This window comes from Panicum hallii, chromosome 6, assembly GCF_002211085.1.
Source record: "Panicum hallii strain FIL2 chromosome 6, PHallii_v3.1, whole genome shotgun sequence".
NCBI classification, from domain to species: Eukaryota; Viridiplantae; Streptophyta; class Magnoliopsida; order Poales; family Poaceae; genus Panicum; species Panicum hallii.
This window is the reverse complement of record NC_038047.1, coordinates 32,221,210-32,243,514: the sequence shown is the minus strand read 5'-3', so window position 1 is coordinate 32,243,514 and position 22,305 is coordinate 32,221,210. Positions and strand designations below refer to the sequence as shown.

At 48.2% G+C, this 22,305-nt stretch overlaps 1 protein-coding gene across 1 annotated transcript; it reads right to left on the bottom strand.

The window, feature by feature from the left end:
* Positions 1-2,637: 2,637 nt before the first annotated feature.
* LOC112898205 lies at positions 2,638-5,527 on the bottom strand. The gene is made up of 2 exons (XM_025966579.1): positions 4,494-5,527; positions 2,638-4,397 (listed from the first exon to the last, which is right to left on the bottom strand). The coding sequence occupies exons 1-2, from the start codon at positions 5,525-5,527 to the stop codon at positions 2,792-2,794; spliced, it is 2,640 nt and encodes an 879-aa protein (XP_025822364.1). The 3' UTR covers positions 2,638-2,791.
* Positions 5,528-22,305: the final 16,778 nt, after the last annotated feature.

The window sequence follows — 22,305 nt, the reverse complement described above, 5'->3', positions numbered from 1 at the left end:
AATCTTCGATGCGGTCCCCTACCTGGCGCGCCAGCTGTCGGTGTTTTACCGCCTGCCCACCGAGGGGTATATCCGAGGTGGTGAGTTTCAGGTAGGGTGTCGCCGAGATCCGGAACTCGAAGGTGGAAGCAACACGAGGTTTAGACAGGTTCGGGCCGCGATGTGCGTAATACCCTACATCCTGTTTGGTGGTTTGTATTACCTTGGGTGTTGATGTGTTTTGAGGGGGTCCCTGCCCGCTCTTATGTATCCGGGAGGATAGAATTTCATGAATCCTAGTCTGACACTAGCTTAGGAATCTTACTCGAGTACAACTCAAGTAGCTTCCTTCTGTATCGACTAGTTCTACTTCGCATGCGAGTAGAGTACAACATAGATAAGGTATAGGACATGTCCTATCCCCTATTCCTGTATGAACTACGTTATGTACACAGTCCCGTAGCCCCAGGTCTGACACCTGGTCCTTGTCTTCGTCGCCAGAAGGAGGGAGGGGTCTACCTTCTTGAAAAGGGAGTTCGCCGGGTGTGGTAATGGATCGTGGTGGACTTGATTTAAGAAACCTGGAGGGTTTCACACCCTTCCGAGATCCAAACCTGCCCGACCAATCTGATCCCCTTACCAGACTCTGGGTCATATGAGCAGCTTAATCCGAGTAGTTGTCGGAAACAATAGCCCCCCGACGCGCGGTGGTTTCTCCTTCTCAGAGTGGCAGTAGATGATCCAAATTCGCTTCCAATGCAGAGAGGGTTCTGGGTTGAACCGCCTCAAACCAAACTAGACATGGTTTGGGGGTTTCAAGTTTGTTGATGGAGAGAGTGTGAGTTGCATAAAAAGTAGGCAGCGAAGCATAGCTTTGATCCGTGGGTAATTTGTCAACGAAGCCGACTAGTCGGAACTGATTCCAACTAGTTGTTGACCGTGCGGAACTAGTCACCGAGTAGTTTGAGACTCGTTCCCGACTAGTTTCTAGTCGAGATGAGTTGTTGGAGTTGTCATTGGCGCAGCTGATTAGTCGAAGCAGTCGTAACTGCGGCGCGATTCGAGTAGTCAAGGTTGTCACTACAGCGCGTCGATGTCGTGACGCGCGGTGAATTTGAGTGGAGTAGTCGAAATCTTTCGGCTCCCTGAGGTTGATACGCCGAAGGGTGGATTCTGCCATAAGGCGGAGTCGTATTTGAGTAACTTAGAGGGCTCTAGACCCTTTCAGTACACGAAACGGCCTTGCAGCATAGATGTTATGGTTAAACCCGGATGATTACCTGAAAATGATTCGGGGTGATCATTGGGTTGCGAGTGGTTGTTGAGAACTGGGCCTCCCGACGAGTGGTGGCTCCCTCATCCTCGAGTCCTCCTCGACTCCAACTTGTAGTTAACGGGTACTCTTTGTTTGAGTCTAAGTAGTTATCGAAAACGGAGGCCCCCCGACAGGCGGTGGCTCTCTCATCTCGAATCTTGAGAAGATGATCCAAGTCCTCCTCCAAGTCGGAGAGGGACTTGGATTGCGTAGCCTCCTCAGATCGGTTTGAATCCGATACGAGTAGTCCCGATGCAGCACGAGTTGAAGTGCGTCAAAAACGGAGATCCTCTCGATCTGCTTGGGTAGATCGAGGAGCAGCAACTTGTCGAGGTTGTCGATAAACTCGTCGAGATCGCTGCTTCGAGTTGATGTAGAGGCCTCCAGGCTTTCTGGAGTCCACTAGGTGGCTGTTGAAGCCACCCAAGCCTTTGGCGACGCGGATCCAGGAGCCAAAGATGAAAGTTGTGCCCTCGTCGAGCACGGTGCTGGTGAAGCTGTGAGATGCCATCAAGTTCTCCGGTGGATGCTCGATAAACACCCCTACCTGGCGTGCCAGTTGTCGATGTTTTACCGCCACACCATCGAGGGATACCTCGAGGTGGTGAGTTTGTAGGTAGGGTGTCACCGAGATCAGGAACTCGAAGGTGCAACAAACACAAAGTTTAGATAGGTTCGGCCGCCGAGAGAATAATACCCTACGTTCTATATGGTTTGTATTGCCTTAGGTGGTGATCGCGTGATCTCCTAGGTGATCTGTTGCATGAGGCACGAGTTGTCCCTCATGCTCTTTCTTGAGGAGTGTCACTGTCCACCCTTGTATAGTCTACGGGACAGGGTTATATGGAAGTTCTAGTCAGATACGATCCCTAGAGTCCTACACGAGTGGTTTTCGGGTAGTTTACTACTGTCTCCGACTAGTTTTACTAGTAGTTCTACTGTGTTATGAGTAGTTACATGTAAGATGTAGACCATGTGCGCAGTCCTTAGGGAAAAAATTTCTGTTTCTCTCCTGGCTGTATATTCGTGTCCACTTGGGTTTGCCAATTTGACATTATCCTCGACAAACCAAAAGGATGCTATGCCTATGCTGGTTATTTTCTGATAAGGTTCTAGTGATGTCATTGTTGCAATGTATCATGTGGAACGAGAGAATATACACAGGGCATGCAACTCTTTTGATGCCCTTGCCAATTGCCATGGAATTGCTCGCCATGAATGGGCACAGATTTATAATAGGATAAGTACTCGTTCAGATTTTTTTTCATGAGCTTCTAGCTCTATGTACCGAGAATTTAACATTATATTATGCTGTGTTTATTTGATGATTCAGGAGACTGGGATATGTTGTTGTACATTGTAACTAAAGATGAATGCATCTTCATCCCCAAAACGCCCAAGTGAGCTCTCCGTAGTATAAAAACAGCTCAGCTAGTTCGTGCTCAGGACACCGGCCGGGGTAGTACACATAGCACTGAAGTGATCATCATTAGTAAACTAAACCTCAGGAACATGGGAAGACTGGTCATGACCATTTACTACCTGTTCTTCAATCCACCCATTAGAACTAGCTCCGCCGCCGCCGCAGCGGCGCTCACCGAACAACCAAATTGCGACGTGTACAGCCATGAAAGTCAGAACAAGCACAGGCAGCACGGCTACAATCCGCCACTCGCGGGTGCTGCCAGCCGCGTAGGCCGCCAGGAGGCCCAGCAGGTCGAGGACGACGGCCGTGTTCGTGGCCAGCAGGAGCAGCTCGTGGTTCTCCGGGCGGTGCCGCCGCAGGATCTGCTGCAGCAGCAGGGCGATGACGACCACCGACGCGACAAAGGAGGTGGAGTTGCTGTAGAAGAAGACGTGGTAGCGGCGCTGGTCGGTGTCGTGGAGCACCGGGTTCCCAGCCTCGCGCCCATGGCCGCCGCCGCCGGTGCCGTCGTCCTGCCACAGGCCGCCCGGCGGGGCCAGACCGGCCTGGTAGGTGACGCCTGCGGCCAGGATCCCGAGCAGCATCAGGTACTTGCGCTTGGCGTACACTTCGTCGCGGTACTCTGTCTCCTCGGCGTCTCTGGGTGTAGGTTCTTCTTCTTCCTCGGCCGGAGCTGGCGAATCGACCTCTGCCATTGCCGTCCTTGGTTTGAACAAACTAAACATGATGATGTTCAGAGCGACGAAGGCGATCACCAGGGCAACGAGCACAAGCGCGAAGATGGACGTTCTCAACCTCCGAGCGCTCCCGGCCGCGTAGGCGCCCATGAGACCGAACAGGCCGGCCACCTGGCACGCGTACAGCGCGTAGCACCGTATGGCGAGCCGCGAGAGGTTGGGGTTGACGAGGAGGAGGATGAGCGCGATGGACGCCATGAAGCTCACCGTGTTGCAGTAGAAGAAGACCCCGAAGCGGCGTGGGAACTTGTCGAGGAGCACGGCGCCGCCGGCGTGGCGGTGGCGGCCGAGGGGCGAGTTCTCCTCAATCCAGAACCCACCCGGCGGCGTGAGCCCCACCTGGTAAGTGATGGTAGCGACCAGGATCGCCACCAGCAGCAGCCGCTTGTGCTTCTTCTCCGGCACCGTGCCGTCGGCGCCGGTCGCCCGCAGCGTGAAGAACAGGACGTGTACCAGCACGTAGAGAAGGACGGCGCCAGCGAGGGCGACGACATGGACGGAGGTCCTGAGGTTTCGGCAGCTTCCGGCGGCGTAGGCTCCGATGAGGGCGAACATGTCCAGCATCATCGCCACCAGCAAGGTGTGGCTCTTGACCAGCCTCACGTTCTGGACCATGAGGATGACGACGAGGGACACCACAAAGGCGGCCGAGTTGCAGTAGAAGAAGGCCTTGTATCGTGCCGGGTCCTTGGACAGGAGTATGGCGTCGCCGGCCCTGTGCCCCTCGCCGTCGTACGTCCAGAAGCCGCCCGGCGGATCTAGCCCTGCCTGGTAGGTAATGGTCGCCGCGAGATTGGCGAGCAGCAGAACGAGGGACTTCACCTTCTTTATCGCCCTTTTCTCCACCGTGTTGCCTGTGCTCGCCGCTCGAGGAGCAACAGTGTTGACGCTGCCTTGTGAACTTGACGTCGCCATTGTTGTAGCTTGGTTGTCGTGGACACTAGCACATTTGCAAGATGCACACAAGTGAAAATGTCATAATCAAATTCCATCCCTTTGCCGGAGGTGGTGAAGGAGAAGTCTCATTAGTACATACCGATTGTTGTTAGATTCCGATGCTGGAGCGTCAGCACAAACCAGGCTCTTGAGTGAAATGATAGCCACCATAGTGAGGAATATGAATGCGAGAACCGCGCCGAAGAGGCTGACAACATAGACGCTGCAGTTGGAGTCCCGGCAGCTGCCGGCATCGTAGGCCGCCAACAGGCCGAGCAGCGCGCTGAGGACGAACACGTGCAGCGCGAAGGACCGCGCCGTCCTGGCGCTGAGCTTCCTGTCCAGGAGCAGGACGATGATGAAGAGCGACGCGACGAAGGCCGTGGTGTTGCAGTAGAAGAACATCCTGAAGTGGCCCCTGTGGTGCACCTCCACAAGCGAGTCGCCGGGGCGGTAGCCGTGCCCGTGCCCTCTGCGGCGGCCATTGTCCATCGTGTCCCAGAAGCCGCCGGGCGGGTTCAGCCCGGCGACATAGGTGAGGCCCGTCGCGAAGGTGGCGAGCAGCAGCAGGACCTTGCACCGCTCCTTGGGCTTGAGGACGCTGGAGGAGGACTCCGTGCGCCGCCGGCGATCCTCCTCCTCGTCGCGGCGGTCGACCGGCGGTGGCGGAGGGTGTTGCAGGCCCTGCAGGATGTGGACGCCCACGTAGGCTGACAGCGCGAGAACCAGCGCCGTGGCGTACACGGTGGCGGGCCTGTCCCGGTAGCTGCCGGCGAGGTAGGCCCCCATGAGGGCGAGCAGGTCGAGCACCATGACCAGCCGCAGCACGGCTAGCTGGACCCGCGTCGGGTTCTTGAGGAGCAGGAGGAAGATGACCACGAGCGACGCGGCGAGCGCGGTGGAGTTGCAGTAGTAGAAGGACAGGAACCGGCGGCGGTGCGTGATCCGGAGGACAGGACCCCCCGCCGCGACGCCGGGCCCGTCCTCCTGCCACACCCCGCCCGGCGGGGTGAGCCCCGCCACGTAGGTGACGCTGACCACGAGCGCCGCCAGCAGCAGGAGCTGCTTGCGGAGCCTGTACTCCGATGAGTCCTTGGGCTCCTCCTCCTCGACGCCGGGCGCCGACGACGGCATCGTCAGTCGCTTGCTAGGTTCTCACCGAGTGGCAGCTACAGAGAGCGTCGTAGAGCGCGTCAGTGAAGCTTGCTGTCCTGTTACACAGGTAGGATAAGCCATGGCCCGTGATCTCAAGGCAGCATCAGGGGAAGGTGGGTCTCTGCAGGCAAAGTAGTTTCTAGTAGCAAAGCGGTCATGGAGAAGAGTGTCCGGTGATTGACTAATGTTGACCTGAAGACCTCAACTACTCTGAAAACTAAAATAGACGCACCGCACGCACACACGCATGCCAATACAAGATGCGCTCCAGTTTTGGCGGCAGTCCTTACGATTTGAGAGGGGCCATCCTCGACCTGGCACGGAGGCCGCTGCAAGCATAGAGATCTGATACCGCTCAAGCCTCCAGGTCTGTCAGACAGTGTAGCAGATGCATGGATTATTGGCTTCTAGTTGCTTTTCAGATCCTATTGCATTTTCTACAAAAGATTACAATTGGGGAAACCACTAGCATTTGAAGTACCTTCGGAGGATGTCAACCCATGCGGTCAGTCCTATAAACGATACATATGGGTTTCACTTGAAGATTCAATAAAAAACAATGCTAGAAGATTGCATGGAACTGAAAGGTTTGTAGCCCAAGAAGGGGGATTGGTTCTTTTTCGATTTCTACCAAATCCTTAGCTACAACTAGTATTGCTCAATCTACAAATTTTGAACCTATCAACTAGAGCACACTAACATGAACATCCTAAATAGGTAAACACATTAACACTCATATTGCCTAGTTAAGATCACACTATCAAGCAAACAACCTAAGCAAAGGAGCACACTAGCAATAGATCATTCTACTCAACAAACAAGCACACAAAGGAGACAACAAGTAAAACCAAAGTAAATGCTTGAATGTAAAGATAGGGACACGAGACAACCGGATTTTTTTCCGTGGTATCGAGGAGTTGACGCTCCCCCCTAATCCACGTTGGAGCACCCACAAAGGGTTGCGCTCCCTTGCATCACCAAGAAGCAAGTATTCACTAAGAATGCTCCTTCTCCATCTTCGGAGCGACGAGCTTCAAACTGCACACAATCTCCTCTTCTTGGGGCTCCCACAAACTCCAAGAGATCACCAAGAGCCTCCGGGTCACCAAGACCATCTAGGTACCGTCAAACACCAAGAGTAACAAGCTCCTAAGCCTTCACTTGACCTACACTAAGCTAGCCTTAAGCTCAAGCACACTTGCTACTCACAAAGGGTGATTTCTTCTTGTTTGAATCAACTCTAAAGCTCAAACTCTTCTTCTCATAGCTTCAAGTGTTTCTCTTCTGCTCTGGGGTGGCCTCAGATATTCAGGGTGTCAAAGGCAAATCATATGACCCGGGAAGGAGTATATATAGGCTAGAGATCAAGCCATAGCCGTTGGAAGATCCTTTCCTGAAAAGTACAAAGCGTCGGTTAAACTGGTGGACATCATCGATTTAACCGATCACACTGAACTCAAATAGTAGCTGTTAGAGTTCTGACTGGGGTATGGCTGTTGGCGTCATTGTAACGACCAATGCACCGACGTGTATATGTTGAGTGTCAGTTTAACCGGTGCTGAAGAGAATTGCTGAGCGAAACCTCCAAAACTCTCTGATGCATCTAACGACCAATGCACCGACGCTTTAAAGTTGTGCATCAGTTTAACCGGTGCTGAAGGGAATTCTCAGCCCAACTTCCAAAACTCTCTGGAGGTATCAACGACCAATGCACCGACGCTTGATTCAATAGCGTCGGTTTAACCGGTGCAACTATGGTTTTCTTCACCTGATCACCGTACTAATTCAAAATACACCAACCTGTTATATTTTGTAGTGTCGGTTTAACTGACCCGTTGATTCCATTTGGGCCTTAATCAATTGACTTGGAGTTGATTTCTTTGTTGAAATCTTTCTTCTTTTAAGTGTTGTTTTGACTTTTTTGAGCTGTCTAGGACTGAGCTTGAGCAAGTGTGCATGATTTCTAGGCCAACTCTCACTATGTCAAGCTACTAACTTAAGAACGCCCCTTAATAGTACGGTCAACAACTAAAAACTATAAAACCTGAACTAATTCAAGTGTCCACCTCCTTGTGACACTTGATACTAGAAAGGTCTTAATCTTCATGTTCGAGTTCTTGACACGCATTTCAATGCAAATTAAGGGGTCTCCTTACATATTTTATATGTGACATAACCATTATTTCATGTTGCCTTCAAAACACATGTTAGTCACATACGATTTTCATTAATCACCAAAACTTACCATGTGCATCTATCGGCCTAAATGCGCTTCAATCTCCCTCTTTTTGGTGATTGATGACAACACAAAGTAGAGAAATAATAATATGAAATTGAAAGCGCTCAACAACAACATATGCAAGAAAGATATAGACACGAAGTAAACAAGCATGCATTAACTAAAGGAGAAGCACATGTAAGGACATGTCAACACAAGATCATATGCAAGAATCAAATGACATGTCCATACAACAAAAACCATGAAAGGTCCAAATCACGCCACAAACCTCCCTGCTCCCCCTATCTTTCTCCCCCTTTGGCAACAAAGCACCAAAAAGGAAGGCTAGAGCTAAAAAGCTACTCCTAGGTTGGAGAAGGCGAGGCCACCGTCCTAGGCACGGTGATGAAACGGTCAGGGTTGTCATCCAAAGAGTCATCGCCGGTGGAAGCAGGCTCAACCTGAGAAGTCGACGGAGCAGCGGAAGAAGTAGGAGCTGAAGAAGCTACTGGCTCCATAGCGACACTCGTGGACTCCGTCATTAGGGCAAGTGAAGCTGCGAGCGAAGTGACAACAGGAGTGCCCGTTTAGCTGGGACAAACGACCTCAGGGCGGATCGGCAGAGTAAGAGGTGGAGTCTCAAAGGTGAGAGTCGTGACCGGCAAAGAAAGAACCACTGAAGCAGGTAAACATGACTGAGCTGTGCTCCGCTGAAGCCGCTGGAGAATCTACTGCCACTCTAAGTACTATGCACGCTGTTGCTCGGTCATCGGACTCTGCTGTGGCACCGGAGTGGAGAACACAAGCTGTGGCACCGGAGCGGAGAACACCCCTGTCTGAAGTAGTGGCGACATTGGAAACGACACTAGGGGTGTCTGCATGTAACCGCCAACAGGTGGAGGAGGACCAGCTGGGTCGTACTGGAGCTATTGAGTACTGGGAATCTGTGGCTCTGGCGGTCCAGCGTGACGGTTAATTGTCCCAAAGCAGCCTGAGAAGAAAGTAAACATCTTCTGCTGAATCTGCTGCTACTGTAGGAGCTGCTGCATCATGGCATCCTGCTGCTGCCTGATCTCTCAAAAGAGTATCGTCTGAGCCTCGTGCTGGTGAGCCTGCTCAGCCTGCATCAGCCCCTGCTGGTGTGTCAATGTCTGCAAGATCTAGGCTAGAGTGTCTGGTGCTGTGACCTGTGCAGCTGCAGCTGTCGTGTGCTGGAGGAGGAGCCATCGCTGAAGTGTCAAAAGTAGTAGTTGCGACTGATAGTCCTGCCTCATCATCATGAGCGGCTCGAGGAGCAGGAAAAGTCGGAACGAAGCCCCCGTTGTCATCCAAGTCATTTGAGTCCAAGGTGAGGTAAGATGGGAGACGAGCCTCTGCTGCTGCAAGTGCCTCGGTCTCCGCTCTCAAGGGGTTTGCCTCTGCCTCTGCTGCATCCTCTGCCCTCTCCTGGAGTATCTGCTGAGTCCTATACTGGCCAGCTGTGGCAAAACCGCCTGAATTATTCCGGCTCAAGTGCGCTAGTCATCACTATACAGGCGATACTAACTCAACGCACCTCAAATGGAACAACCCATTGGTCTGTCGGGTCACCGCCCGATTCAACCACGGTTACGCAGGATCGAGGTAGGTTTACCTCGCATGAAGGCAAGTTTACAATCACACAACCGCTCACCAACTCTTAATTCACAGAAATATTAAACATTATTACAATCTGTTTCAAACTTAAAGTAAAGTTATATAAACATTACTTAAAACCACAAGCTATGCAAGCTTGTTCAGAGTCACAGCGGAAGAAATTAACACGCGACTACACACGTCGTGAAAGTTGACACCACGCTCAGCCTGAAACATGGCGTCATTCCGGAGGGTCATTGCAAGCCGGGGACGGATCCCACTCCACAGACCAGCCAAACGGAACAGAGAATGGCCAGGCTGGATTATCCATTTGGTTCTCACAGGCCATACCTAAAAGACAGACTAGCAAGACTGAGTATGCTAATACTCAGCAAGACTTAACCGAGATTGGGTATACTTAGTCCGAAGCTAGACCATGGAGGCTTGAGAGGTAGTTTTCTTTTTGCTGAAAAGCAACAAAGAGTATGATCTAACTTTCACGTTTTAGCTTTCAGATTCTAGTTTCATTAACCATTCTAGGTAAGCACCTATACTAGATAAGCAAGGTAGAGATTAGCATTCATCAAGATTATTCCAACAATAGTTAGTGTTCTTACTCTATGTGGCAGAAGGAGCAAGCAGTCTCAATCTGTACGAGAAATGGACGATTCTGAATCGAGTTTCATAACCTTGCAAGGGTAAACCTAACTCACACGCTTGGAATATCCAATAATCATTCCGAAGCAACCATTTGCCTTTCATTCCGACTCGTGGATCAGGGCCACCACATGCGACTGTAGGACCATACGCACATCCAATGTTCAGGACGTACGTCTGTTGCGCGACTACATGACCGTACTCCTGTCCGCTGTGATAGGAAATCACTCGACTTCTACCGGTCCTATTAGCATAGCACTAGTCGGACTCATTGTCTAATATTCAGTACATGGGTTCCTAGGGAGATGCATCTATGGTTTCCAGACAACTCCTAAGAACTTAATGCACACATATAAATATATAAAAGTAAATTGTAGTGTAAATAAGATACTAGGTTTATGTCCGGGGCTTGCCTTCACTGGCGGGGCTGGGGTCAGAGATGTTAATAAATCCTTCCGAACTCGGGTTCGGAGCTTCAGTTAATTCTCCAACGAGGTTCCCAGCTTCTTCAGAGACTTCCACTTCGGACTCTGGAAGGATATGATAGTCTCCGTCAGCGAGAAGCGTTGAATCGGCGAAGGGGAGAATGGCGGCGAGGTAGCTTCGGTGGAGGTCCAGCCACGGGGAATGGTTCGGGAGCTTCAGTGGAGCAAGGGGAAACTTCCTGAGGTGTTGTGGTGGTGCGGGGAGGATTGGAGAGGGTTGCCCATGGCGAACAGAAGGGCGCCGGAGTTGGAGGAGATGGCGGCTGTGGTGCTCGGGGTTCCGGGCAATCAGAGAGCAGAAACGGGAATGGAATCGGAAGAGAGGGAAGTAGTGCTGCTCTTGAACCAGAAGAGATGAGGCGAGGAGGCACGCACGGGCAATGCCACAGCGACGGCGAGATGGCAGCGGCAGAGCTGCGGGACGGCGTGGCACCCGCGCGAGAGGGCCAGGGAGGGGAAGCTAGAGCGGCGTTCGGGTTGGGGGCGACGCGTGGAGAAGCTAGGAACTGGAGGTGGTGCCGGGGAGCGACCGAGGCGCAGCACATGGCCGGGGAAGCGGCGCTGACACTGGCAGCAGGGTTGCAGCGGGCGAAGCAGAGGAGTTGCCAGAGGAGGAAGAAGAGAGGAGGAGGTCCGACGGACTTCGTTGGAAATTGCAAAAACCTCAGGGACTTCATTGTAAATAGAAATTTCCCACTGATCCAAAGCCCTAATGAGAGAAAGGTCAAAATAGAAGTTGTAGAACTTTTCAAAACCTATAACTTTTCTTTAGGGCTTAAGTTTAGAAACTTAAAGTACAAAGTTTTATTTCACCATTTTGCACTCAATTTAATTTTTACATAGGACTTGTCCTAGTAGTGCAAAACTTATGAACTTTTGGGGCTTATTTGCAAGCATTTAAGGCTGGTCATGATGACATTCACCTTTTTCACTTTGACCCTTGGTAATTTTTGGAAAGTTACTTTACACTTCAACTAAGTTACATAAAAGGACTTATACTTTCATAAATTTACACAATTACCCTTATTCTCATAACTTTATTAGATTTTCACACAATTTCATACACACCAAACGTTATTTCTATTGGTTTGATATATTTGACACCTAGGGTGTCACAGTATGGAGATGCCCTGCGTGATCCCAAAAGACGTTTGAAGGAGCCGCCATCTGAAACAAGAATTTAGATGGTGAAATTGCAGGTTTTCAACAAAATGGTTGAAATTACTGCAGAAATAAAGGTGAGTCAAAAGTATGGAATGACTGGATTGCATTACCCTGCTGAGAACTCACAAGGTAAATGGAATGAGACAACAGATTCTGATAGCAGCGAAGGCTGGAAATCAGATGGATGTTATGATACTCATCTCTAAGAATGTCTCAAGGAGCAAAGCAGGATGGTACTTGGGATAGACAACACTTCAGATGTCCTTACTGAACACACTTTCAACTTATTTACTTATTTTGTTCGTGAATTATGCATGCACGTACTACTCGACCTCACAACCAAAAACAATTGCCAAATATTTTTGGACTTACGTGGTTAGTCTCGGTGGCACAATATTTACGTCTCTCTCTAATAACTAGTCGATAAGTCCTATCCGTCTTAACCTCTTAATCGTGGTTAGTGTACCTGCAGAAGATCATATTTATATAACATGAACCTTTCATGGCAGCACGTCATGAAAGCGTCCCCAAACAGTACTGTTCACTATAGAAACAATATCCGTACAATTTCCGATGTACGGACGATGTTAGCATACGTTACATCTGCAATGTATTCACGGGGGTACCGTATAAAATGGGGGTATGAATAGCAATCACCATACCCTGTGCCGAACCATATACTCCCAATATGATCAACTAATTGTTGATATATTGGCAGCATCTCAAGTAAGCCACTGCTTGAGAAACAACATTCGGTTCGCATCACCGACGGGAAGGCCAATCTCCCTCAGTTGGCTGAGGATCCTTACCTTCTTACCTTCTTGTCTCAACGTTGAGGAATAAGACAATACGAATAGATGTCTAGGGTTGGTTGTTCTTGAAAGTAAGTTTTGACAGAAAGTAGTGTTGCAAATTAGAGCTGAACTATACACATATACATACTAGTAGCCACCTGATTACTCCCATATAAACCCTTAGGACTTTACGATCTAAGCACCAACCTTAACGAATCCAACGCACTTTGCAATTTCTTTTATTAAGCCAATTTTATCCTGAAAACATTTTTATGAGCAGCTGCAATACTGGATACCTTTAGATCTAAGGGTATCAATTGTAAGCGTAAACCTACAACCCTGATACCAGCTGTGGTAGAACCAATCGGCTTGAATTATTCTGGCTCAAGTGCGCTAGTCATCATTATACAGGTGATATTAACTCAACGCACTTTAAACAGAACAACCCATTGGTCTGTCGGGTCACCGCCCGATTCAACCACGGTTACACACGATCGAGGTAGGTTTACCTCGCACGAAGGTGAGTTTACAATCACACCACAGCTCACCAACTTTTAATTCACAGAAATATTAAACATTATTACAATCTGTTTCAAATTTAAAGTAAACTTATACAAACATTGTTTAAAACTACAAGCTATGCAAGCTTGTTCAGAGTCACAACAGAAGAAATTAACACGCGACTACACACGTCGCGAAAGTTAACACCACGCTCAGCCCGAAACATGGCGTCATTCCGGAGGGTCATTGCCAGCCGGGGACAGATCCCACTCCACGGACCAGCCAAACGGAACAGAGAATGGCCAGGCTGGACTAACCGTTTGGTTCTCACAGGCCATACCTGAAAGACAGACTAGCAAGACTGAGTATGCTAATACTCAGCAAGACTTAACCGAGATTGGGTATACTTAGCCTGAAGCTAGACCATGGAGGATTAAGAGGTTCTGGTTTTCTTTTTGCTGAAAAGCAGCAAAGAGTATGATCTAACTTTCATATTTTAGCTTTCAGATTCTAGTTTCATTAACCATTCTAGGTAAGTACCTACACTAGACAAGCAAGGTAGAGATTAGCATTCATCAAGATTATTCCAACAATAGTTACTGTTCTTACTCTATGTGGCAGAAGGAGCAAGCAGTCTCAATCTCCGCGAGAAACGGACGATTCTGAATCGAGTTTCATAACCTTGCAAGGGTGAACCTAACTCACATGCTTGGAATATCCAATGATCATTCCGAAGCAACCGTTTGCCTTTCATTCTGACTCGTGGATCAGGGCCACCACAAGCGACTGTAGGACCATATGCACATCCAATGTGCAGGACGTGCGTCTGTAGCACGACTACATGACCGTACTCCTATCCGCTGTGCGGAACGTATTCCTGCACGTTGGTGCGTGTGCGAAAAACCAAATTATAAGTGGTGGGTGGTATGTCCACTCCTCGGGCCGGTTGGTTACTAGGCTTACCGCTTTCCATATTTCGCGGCATGTGGCTAGTACTTTCAAACACTTGATCACAGCTACCACACACTGCGACCATATCAACTTTTATCAACACAGACGGGGTAACCTTCCAAGTCATCATACTGCACATGACCGCGTCCATCATCCTTATAGTGATTGCAGAGTAGTAAACATTCAACTCCTATATCGCGCGAGTGACAGGAAATCACTTGACTTCTGCCATTCCTATTGGCAGAGTATCTATTCGATAAGGACTCAGGCACAATGCAAAGGTTCCTAAGATTCATGCATCTAGGGTTCCATTTCAACTCCTAGACTTAATGCATAATATAGATATATAAGTAGAAAACTGTATAAGTGTAATAATTTAAAGTACTGGGTTATGCATCAGGGCTTGCCTTCTTGAGCGGGGCTGGGGTCAGGGATGTCAAAAACTTCCGAACCTTGGTTCGAGACTTCAGTTAATTTCTCGGCAACGTCCAGTTGGTCTTGTATTTTTGTGGGTAAGTTTACTTCTAGCAGATGAGCTTACTATAAATTTTTCATAATTTTCTAAAAATAGAAACTAAAGCATTTGAATTAAGTTCAAATGTCAAGTTTAAATTCAAACCTTAGGTAAAACAGTGCCATAAATTCTTGAAAGATTTACTATAAACTACTCAATTACGGAGCATCACATGGTATAAAGATCTAACCATGAAAACCTTAGTAACATGCTTGAATAAATTTAAACCATTTCAAGCTTGATTTGCATAAGTTTAAATTAATTCAAGTTAGGTTCAGTACTACAAGTAAGATTTGCACGCAAGCTGACTCATACCATAAACAGGCTACGTACCAAAAATCACAAGCAATAGAGCTAGCATGCGAAAGTTATACTCAAGATACCCTTTTGATAAACTTTAAAATAACTCAAAAATCATTTGGTTTCAAACTGAACTCCTTTAACAAAAGTTGTAGAGCTAGACTTTTTGAGTACAACAAAACTAGTTTCACAATTTTTGGATTTTTCGACAATTTCCTATGGATTTTCAAATTTGGCTGATTTGAATCTTTGCAATTGGGTCCTTGGCCGGGCTACACAGAGAGACCGATCGACGCCGACCAAATTCCGGCGAGAGGGCTCACCGGCAGCAATGGGAAACTGGGGGAAAAGGTTCAGGAGCTCATGACGGTCATGGGGGTGGCCGGTGTTAAGGAAGAGAGGGGCCGAGGCGGCGTGTCGACGGCGATCAGGGGTGGGCGGCGGGGCTCCGAGGGGCGGCGATGGCGTTCCGGTGGCCGGAGTGCTGGAGGGCGGTAGGGAAGTAGCTAGAAAGCTTCCTCGGGGTGATGTGATGCTGGTGGTGTGCTTGGCTGGGGCTTGGAGGCGGCGGAGTGTCGGGACGACGGTGAGACCGAGCGGCGGCGGAGCTTGAGCTCACTGGCGGCGTGGTCTGGCTGTTCTAGCGCGGGAGAGTGAAATTGGGTGGGCCTGTGAGCATCATTGGGTGGCGGCGGTGCTACTGGGGCAATGGATTGAGGGTGGAAGACGGCAGAGGCGGCTGACGACGGCGAATCGAGGCAGCGGCGGAGCTCCGGCGAGAGTAGTCGAGCGGAGGAAGGAAAGAGAGGTAATGCGGCGCGGTGGAACGGATAAAAGAAGTCGAGAGGGACTCCTGGGCAAGCTTTAAGGCCAGGAGAAGCATGGCACATGCGAAGCAGCCATTGGCAAGCTCAGCGGCGCGCGTGGTGGCTCGGGCAGCGGCGGCGCGACGTGGAGGGGCGGGGAGGTGGCCAACAGAGGCCGAGAAGCGGCGGGTGCGGTGCTGGAGGGGTACGTGGTGCGGGGAAGAGCGGTGCGGGGCAGCTGGAGCTCGGGAAAATGGCAAGCGAGGGCAGCGGGGTCGGGCGCAGAGAAGAACAGAGAGAGGAGGAGCTGGAGGTTGAAGACAAGGACTGATCTGCGATTTCCCAAAAATGCAGGGACTCCAATGTTAAGCCAGGTTATCTTTCAAACCATAGCTCAAATGAAAATGTGCCCAAAAGCAAAAGTGTAGAGCTTAGCAAGATTTACAACTTTGCTTTAAGGTTCAGTTTCAAAACAGTTAAGAATTTGAATCTAATTTGAAACTTGGAAAGAGTTTAAACTTCACGGATAACCTATTTAAATTCTACACTCCAATTGAATCCTGAGGGTAGTTTCACTTTTCACAGAGGTCTAAAAGTAATACTTGTTTCTTGTAAAACAACCCTTTACATAATTTGATTTTACCCCCCATTCTCACCCATTTTGCACCAAAGGTCCTAAATTTTCCAGAATTACAAAAATACTCTTTTGCCTTTACATTCAAGTTTTAGCACACATACAAAAAGTCAAACACACACACTTTATACTAGAATCTAGTGTGTTTTAATCCTAAGTACCTGAGTGTCACAGCCTTCCCCCCTAAAAAGAATCTCGTCCCAAGATACCGGAACAGAATGGAATTGGACGATCAGATTTGGGAGTTGGCTTGAAGGAAGTCTGGAAAGTTTCGCTGAAGATATGACTCGGTTTCCCAAGTAACAAAAGTTGTAGAGCTAGAATTCTGGAGTACAACAAAACTGGTGCAAACATCCCATTTCATCTGAGATTGTCCTCAACCCAGGAAATCTTTCCAAGGGCAAACATCCAACCCGAACAACAATGGCAAGGGCAAGAAGCAGATGGTACAAGTCCGCCAGGGGAGGGTGAACTTGACAACTCTCTCCGAACTCCCCGAGGGTACGCCAATAATGATGGTTACTTTCTCTATAAACCATCAACCCGTGATTATACTTTTGGATTCTGGTGCAACCCATAGTTTTATCAGTTCAAAATGTGGGACAAAAGTAGGCCTGAATTTCTATCCTACTAAACAAGCCTATACGATAGCAACTCCTGGCGGTAAAATTGCATCAAATCAAATCTATAGAAAGGTGCTAATTCAGTTGGGTAGCAATCTGATAAAAACAGATTTACTGTTATTGGACCTAGAAGGAATGGATGTCCTCCTAGGCATGGATTGGATGACTAGGCACCGAGTGTCATTGGATATCTCTTCCCAAACTGTGGAGATAGATTCACCCAATCATGAAACTACTATTCTCTATCTTCCACAACGGGAGTGCATCAACTCTTGTGCCTATGCTGTAGAAGAGATCAAGTTAAAGGATATCCCTATTATTTGTGAATACCCAGATGTTTTCCCAGATGATTTGCCTGGAATGCCCCCGGATAGGGATATTGAGTTTATTATAGAACTACAACCCGGTACAGCCCCCATCTCTAAGAGGACCTATTGTATGCCACCCAATGAACTGGCAGAGTTAAAAATCCAACTCTAGAACCTCCTTGATAAGGGTTTTATTCGTCCGAGTGCTTCACCATGGGGTTGTCAGCCCTATTTGTGAAGAAAAAAGACAATAGCTTAAGGCTGTGTGTAGATTATCGTCCCCTCAATGCGGTAACCATCAAAAATAAATATCCTCTGCCCCGCATTGACATTCTGTTCGATCAGTTAGCCGGAGCCCGGGTATTCTCTAAGATTGACCTCCGCTCCGAATATCATCAAATCAAGATCGGGCCGAGTGACATTCCAAAAACAGCCTTTTCCACTAGATATGGACTCTATGAGAATCTGGTCATGTCGTTTGGTCTTACCAATGCACCAGCATACTTCATGTATCTCATGAACTCTGCCTTCATGCAAGAACTCGACAAATTCATAGTGGTCTTCATTGATGACATTCTGATTTATTCCAAAAATCTGGAAGATCATGCGAACCATCTCCATATTGTTCTTCAGAGATTAAGAGACTATCACTTGTATGCTAAATTCTCCAAATGCGAGTTTTGGACGAGGCCCACCTGTCCAAATTCTCTATGCACCCCAGCAGCACCAAGATGTACCAAGATTAGAAACAGAACTTTTGGTGGACTATTATGAAGCGAGAAATTGCAAAGTATGTCTCGGAGTGTGATATTTGCCAAAGAGTTAAGGCCAGTCATCTAAAAACTGCTGGTATTCTTCAACCTCTACCCATTCCCTCCTGGAAGTGGGAGGATATCAGCCTGGATTTTATCGTTGGCTTACCCAACACCTCCCAAAGACATGACTCTATTTGGGTAATCATTGATCGATTAACCAAGACCGCCAATTTCCTTCCCGTGCATACTACACCAGCTGTGGCAGAACCGCCTGAATTATTCCGGCTCAAGTGCGCTAGTCATCACTATACAGGCGATACTAACTCAACGCACTTCAAATGGAACAACCCATTGGTCTGTCGGGTCACCGCCCGATTCAACCACGGTTACGCAGGATCGAGGTAGGTTTACCTCGCATGAAGGCGAGTTTACAATCACATAACCGCTCACTAACTCTTAATTCACAGAAATATTAAACATTATTACAATCTGTTTCAAACTTAAAGTAAAGTTATATAAACATTATTAAAACCACAAGCTATGCAAGCTTGTTCAGAGTCACAGCGGAAGAAATTAACACGCGACTGCACACATCGTGAAAGTTGACACCACGCTCAGCCTGAAACATGGCGTCATTCCAGAGGGTCATTGCAAGCCGGGGACGGATCCCACTCCACGGACCAGCCAAACGGAACAGAGAATGGCCAAGCTGGATTATCCATTTGGTTCTCACAGGCCATACCTAAAAGATAGACTAGCAAGACTGAGTATGCTAATACTCAGCAAGACTTAACCGAGATTGGGTATACTTAGTCCGAAGCTAGACCATGGAGGCATGAGAGGTTCTAGTTTTCTTTTTGCTGAAAAGCAACAAAGAGTATGATCTAACTTTCATGTTTTAGCTTTCAGATTCTAGTTTCATTAACCATTCTAGGTAAGCACCTATACTAGACAAGCAAGGTAGAGATTAGCATTCATCAAGATTATTCCAACAATAGTTAGTGTTCTTACTCTATGTGGCAGAAGGAGCAAGCAGTCTCAATCTGTACGAGAAATGGACGATTCTGAATCGAGTTTCATAACCTTGCAAGGGTAAACCTAACTCACACGCTTGGAATATCAAATAATCGCTCCGAAGCAACCGTTTGCCTTTCATTCCGACTCGTGGATCAGGGCCACCACATGCGACTGTAGGACCATACGCACATCCAATGTTCAGGACGTACATCTGTTGCGCGACTACATGACCGTACTCCTGTCCGCTGTGCGGAACGTATTCCTGCACATCGGTGCGTGTGCGAAAAACCAAATTACGAGTGGTGGGAGGTATGTCCACTCCTCGGGCCGATTGGTTACTAGGCTTACCGCTTTCCATATTTCGCGGCATGTGGCTAGTACTTTCAAACACTTGATCACAGCTACCACACACTGCGACCTTATCAACTTTTATCAACACAGATAGGGTAACCTTCCATGTCATGATACTGCACATGACCCGGTCCATCATCCTTATAGTGATTGCAGAGTAGTAAACATTCAACTCCTATATCATGCAAGTGATAGGAAATCACTCAACTTCTGCCGGTCCTATTAGCAGAGCATCTATTCGATAAGGACTCAGGCACAATGCAAAGGTTCCGAAGATTCATGCATCTAGGGTTCCATTTCAACTCCTAGACTTAATGCATAATATAGATATATAAGTAGAAAACTGTATAAGTGTAATAATTTAAAATACTGGATTATGCATCAGGGCTTGCCTTCTTGAGCGGGGCTGGGGTCAGGGATGTCAAAAACTTCCGAACCTTGGTTCGGGGCTTCAGTTAATTCCTCGGCAACGTCCAGCTGGTCTTCAGAAAACCCTTGCTTGTGTTCCGGGACTAGTTCGTAGTCTCCGTCGTCGAGTGTCGTTGACTCTACATGATATGCAATGATTTGAATTAGGGGGTTCTTGAGTTAAGAATTTTACTTCACGATAAAGTTGCAATCTAATAATGGATAAACACAACTTCATGATACAAGAATTTTGAATTTAACCCTATTATTGGTATCTTAATTATTGAATTAATTGAATTAGGTTAACAAGTTTGATTTTTATTTTGAAATCCACAAAGGCTATGGTCTTGTATTTTTGTGGGTAAGTTTACTTCTAGCAGATGAGCTTACTATAAATTTTTCATAATTTTCTAAAAACAGAAACTAAAGCATTTGAATCAAGTTCAAATGTCAAGTTTAAATTCAAACCTTAGGTAAAACAGTGCCATAAATTCTTGAAAGATTTGCTATCAACTACTCAATTACGGAGCATCACATGGTATAAAGATCTAACCATGAAAACCTTAGTAACATGCTTGAATAAATTTAAACCATTTCAAGCTTGATTTGCATAAGTTTAAATTAATTCAAGCTAGGGTTCAGTACTACAAGTGAGATTTGCACACAAGCTCACTCATACCCTAAACAGGCTACATACCAAAAATCACAAGCAACAGAGCCAGCATGCAAAAGTTGTAGAGCTAGCATTTGGTTTCAAACTGAACTCCAGTAACAACAGTTGTAGAGCTAGACTTCTGGAGTACAACAAAACTGGTTTGACAATTTTTGGGCTTTTCTACAATTTCCTATGGATTTTCAAACTTGGCTGATTTGAATCTTTGCAATTAGGTCCTTGGCCGGGCTACACAGAGAGACCGATCGACGGCAACCAAATTCCGGTGAGGGGGCTCACCGGCGGCGAGGAGAAAGTGGGGGAAAAGGTTCAGGAGCTCATGACGGTCACGGGGGTGGCCGGTGTTGAGGAAGAGAGGGGCCGAGGCGGCATGTCGACGGCGAACAGGGGCGGGCGACGGGGCTCCGAGGGGCGGCGATGGCGTTCCGGTGGCCTGAGTGCCAGAGGGTGGCGGGGAAGTAATTAGAAAGCTTCCTCGGGGTAATGTGGTGCTGGTGGTGTGCTTGGCCGGGGCTAGGAGGCGGCGGAGCGTCGGGACGATGGTGAGATCGAGCGGCTGCGGAGCTTGAGCTCACCGGCGGCATGGTCCGGCTGTTCTAACGCGGGAGAGTGAAACTGGGTGGGCCTGTGAGCATCAGTGGGTGGCGGCGGTGCTACTGGGGCACTAGATTGAGGGTGGAAGATGGCAGAGGCAGCTGATGACGGTGAACCAAGGCAGCGGCGGAGCTCCGGCGAGAGTAGTCAAGCGGAGGAAGGAAAGAGAGGTAATGCGGCGCACTGGAACAGATAAAAGAAGTTGAGAGGGACTCCTGGGCAAGCTTTAAGGCCAGGAGAAGCACGGCGCACGTGAAGCAGCTGCTGGCAAGCTCGGCGGCGCGCGTGGTTGCTCGGGCGGCGGCGGCGCGACGTGGAGGGGCGGGGAGGGGGCCAGCAAAGACCGAGAAGCGGCGGGTGCGGTGCTGGAGGGGCACGTGGCGCGGGGAAGAGCGGCACGGGGCAGCTGGAGCTCGGAGAAAATGGCTGGCGAGGGCGGCGGGGTCGGGCGCAGAGAAGAACAGAGAGAGGAGGGGCTGGAGGTTGAAGACAAGGATTGATTTGCAATTTCCTCAAAATAGAGGGACTCCAATGTAAAGCTAGGTTATCTTTCAAACCATAGCTCAAATGAAAATGTGCTCAAAAGCAAAAGTGTAGAGCTTAGCAAGATGTACAACTTTGCTTTAAGGTTCAGTTTCAAAAGAGTTAAGAATTTGAATATAATTTTAAACTTGGCAAAATTTTAAACTTCACAGATAACCTATTTAAATTCTACACTCCAATTGAATCCTTAGGGTAGTTTCACTTCTCACAGAGGTCTAAAAGTAAGTACTTGTTTCTTGCGAAACAACCCTTTACATAATTTGATTTTACCCCCCATTCTCACCCATTTTGCACCAAAGGTCCTAAATTTTCCAAAATTACAAAAATACCCTTTTGCCTTTGCATTCAAGTTTTGGCACACATACAAAAGGTCAAACACACAAACTTTATACTAGAATCTAGTGTGTTTTAATCCTAAGTACCTGAATGTCACAGCCTTCCCCGCTAAAAAGAATCTCGTCCCGAGATTCCGGAACAGAATGGAATTGGACGATCAGATTTGGGATTGGCTTGAAGTAAGTTTGGAAAGTTTTGATGAAGATATGACTCGATTCATATTTCAAAATCTCACCATTTGAATTCTTGCTTCAGATGGTGGCTCCTTCAAACGTCTTTTGGGATCATGCAGGGCATCTCCATACCAATGCCTTGCACTGGGAGGGTTTTCCCCGTCTCTTGTGGGAATCACTTAGGTTATTCTTCTACACCGAGCGCCCGCAGTATGATGGAGTGGAATATAGGGAGGAAGGTGTTCCTCGGTGCAGAGTTAAGATGACCATTCCTCAGCACCCTTTTCATTCTCACTGGCAGCCCATCGAAGTCGATGTGGTGGGCTATCGTCTCGTCA

What these genes read in the sequence shown, in the direction of transcription:
- LOC112898205 (XM_025966579.1), bottom strand. Translation starts at nt 5,527, where the DNA reads ATGCCGTCGTCGGCGCCCGGCGTCGAGGAGGAGGAGCCCAAGGACTCA. An exon ending in TCGGAATCTAACAACAATCG is followed by an intron (nt 4,398 to 4,493) that starts GTATGTACTAAT and finishes CAAATGTGCTAG; the next exon opens with TGTCCACGACAACCAAGCTA.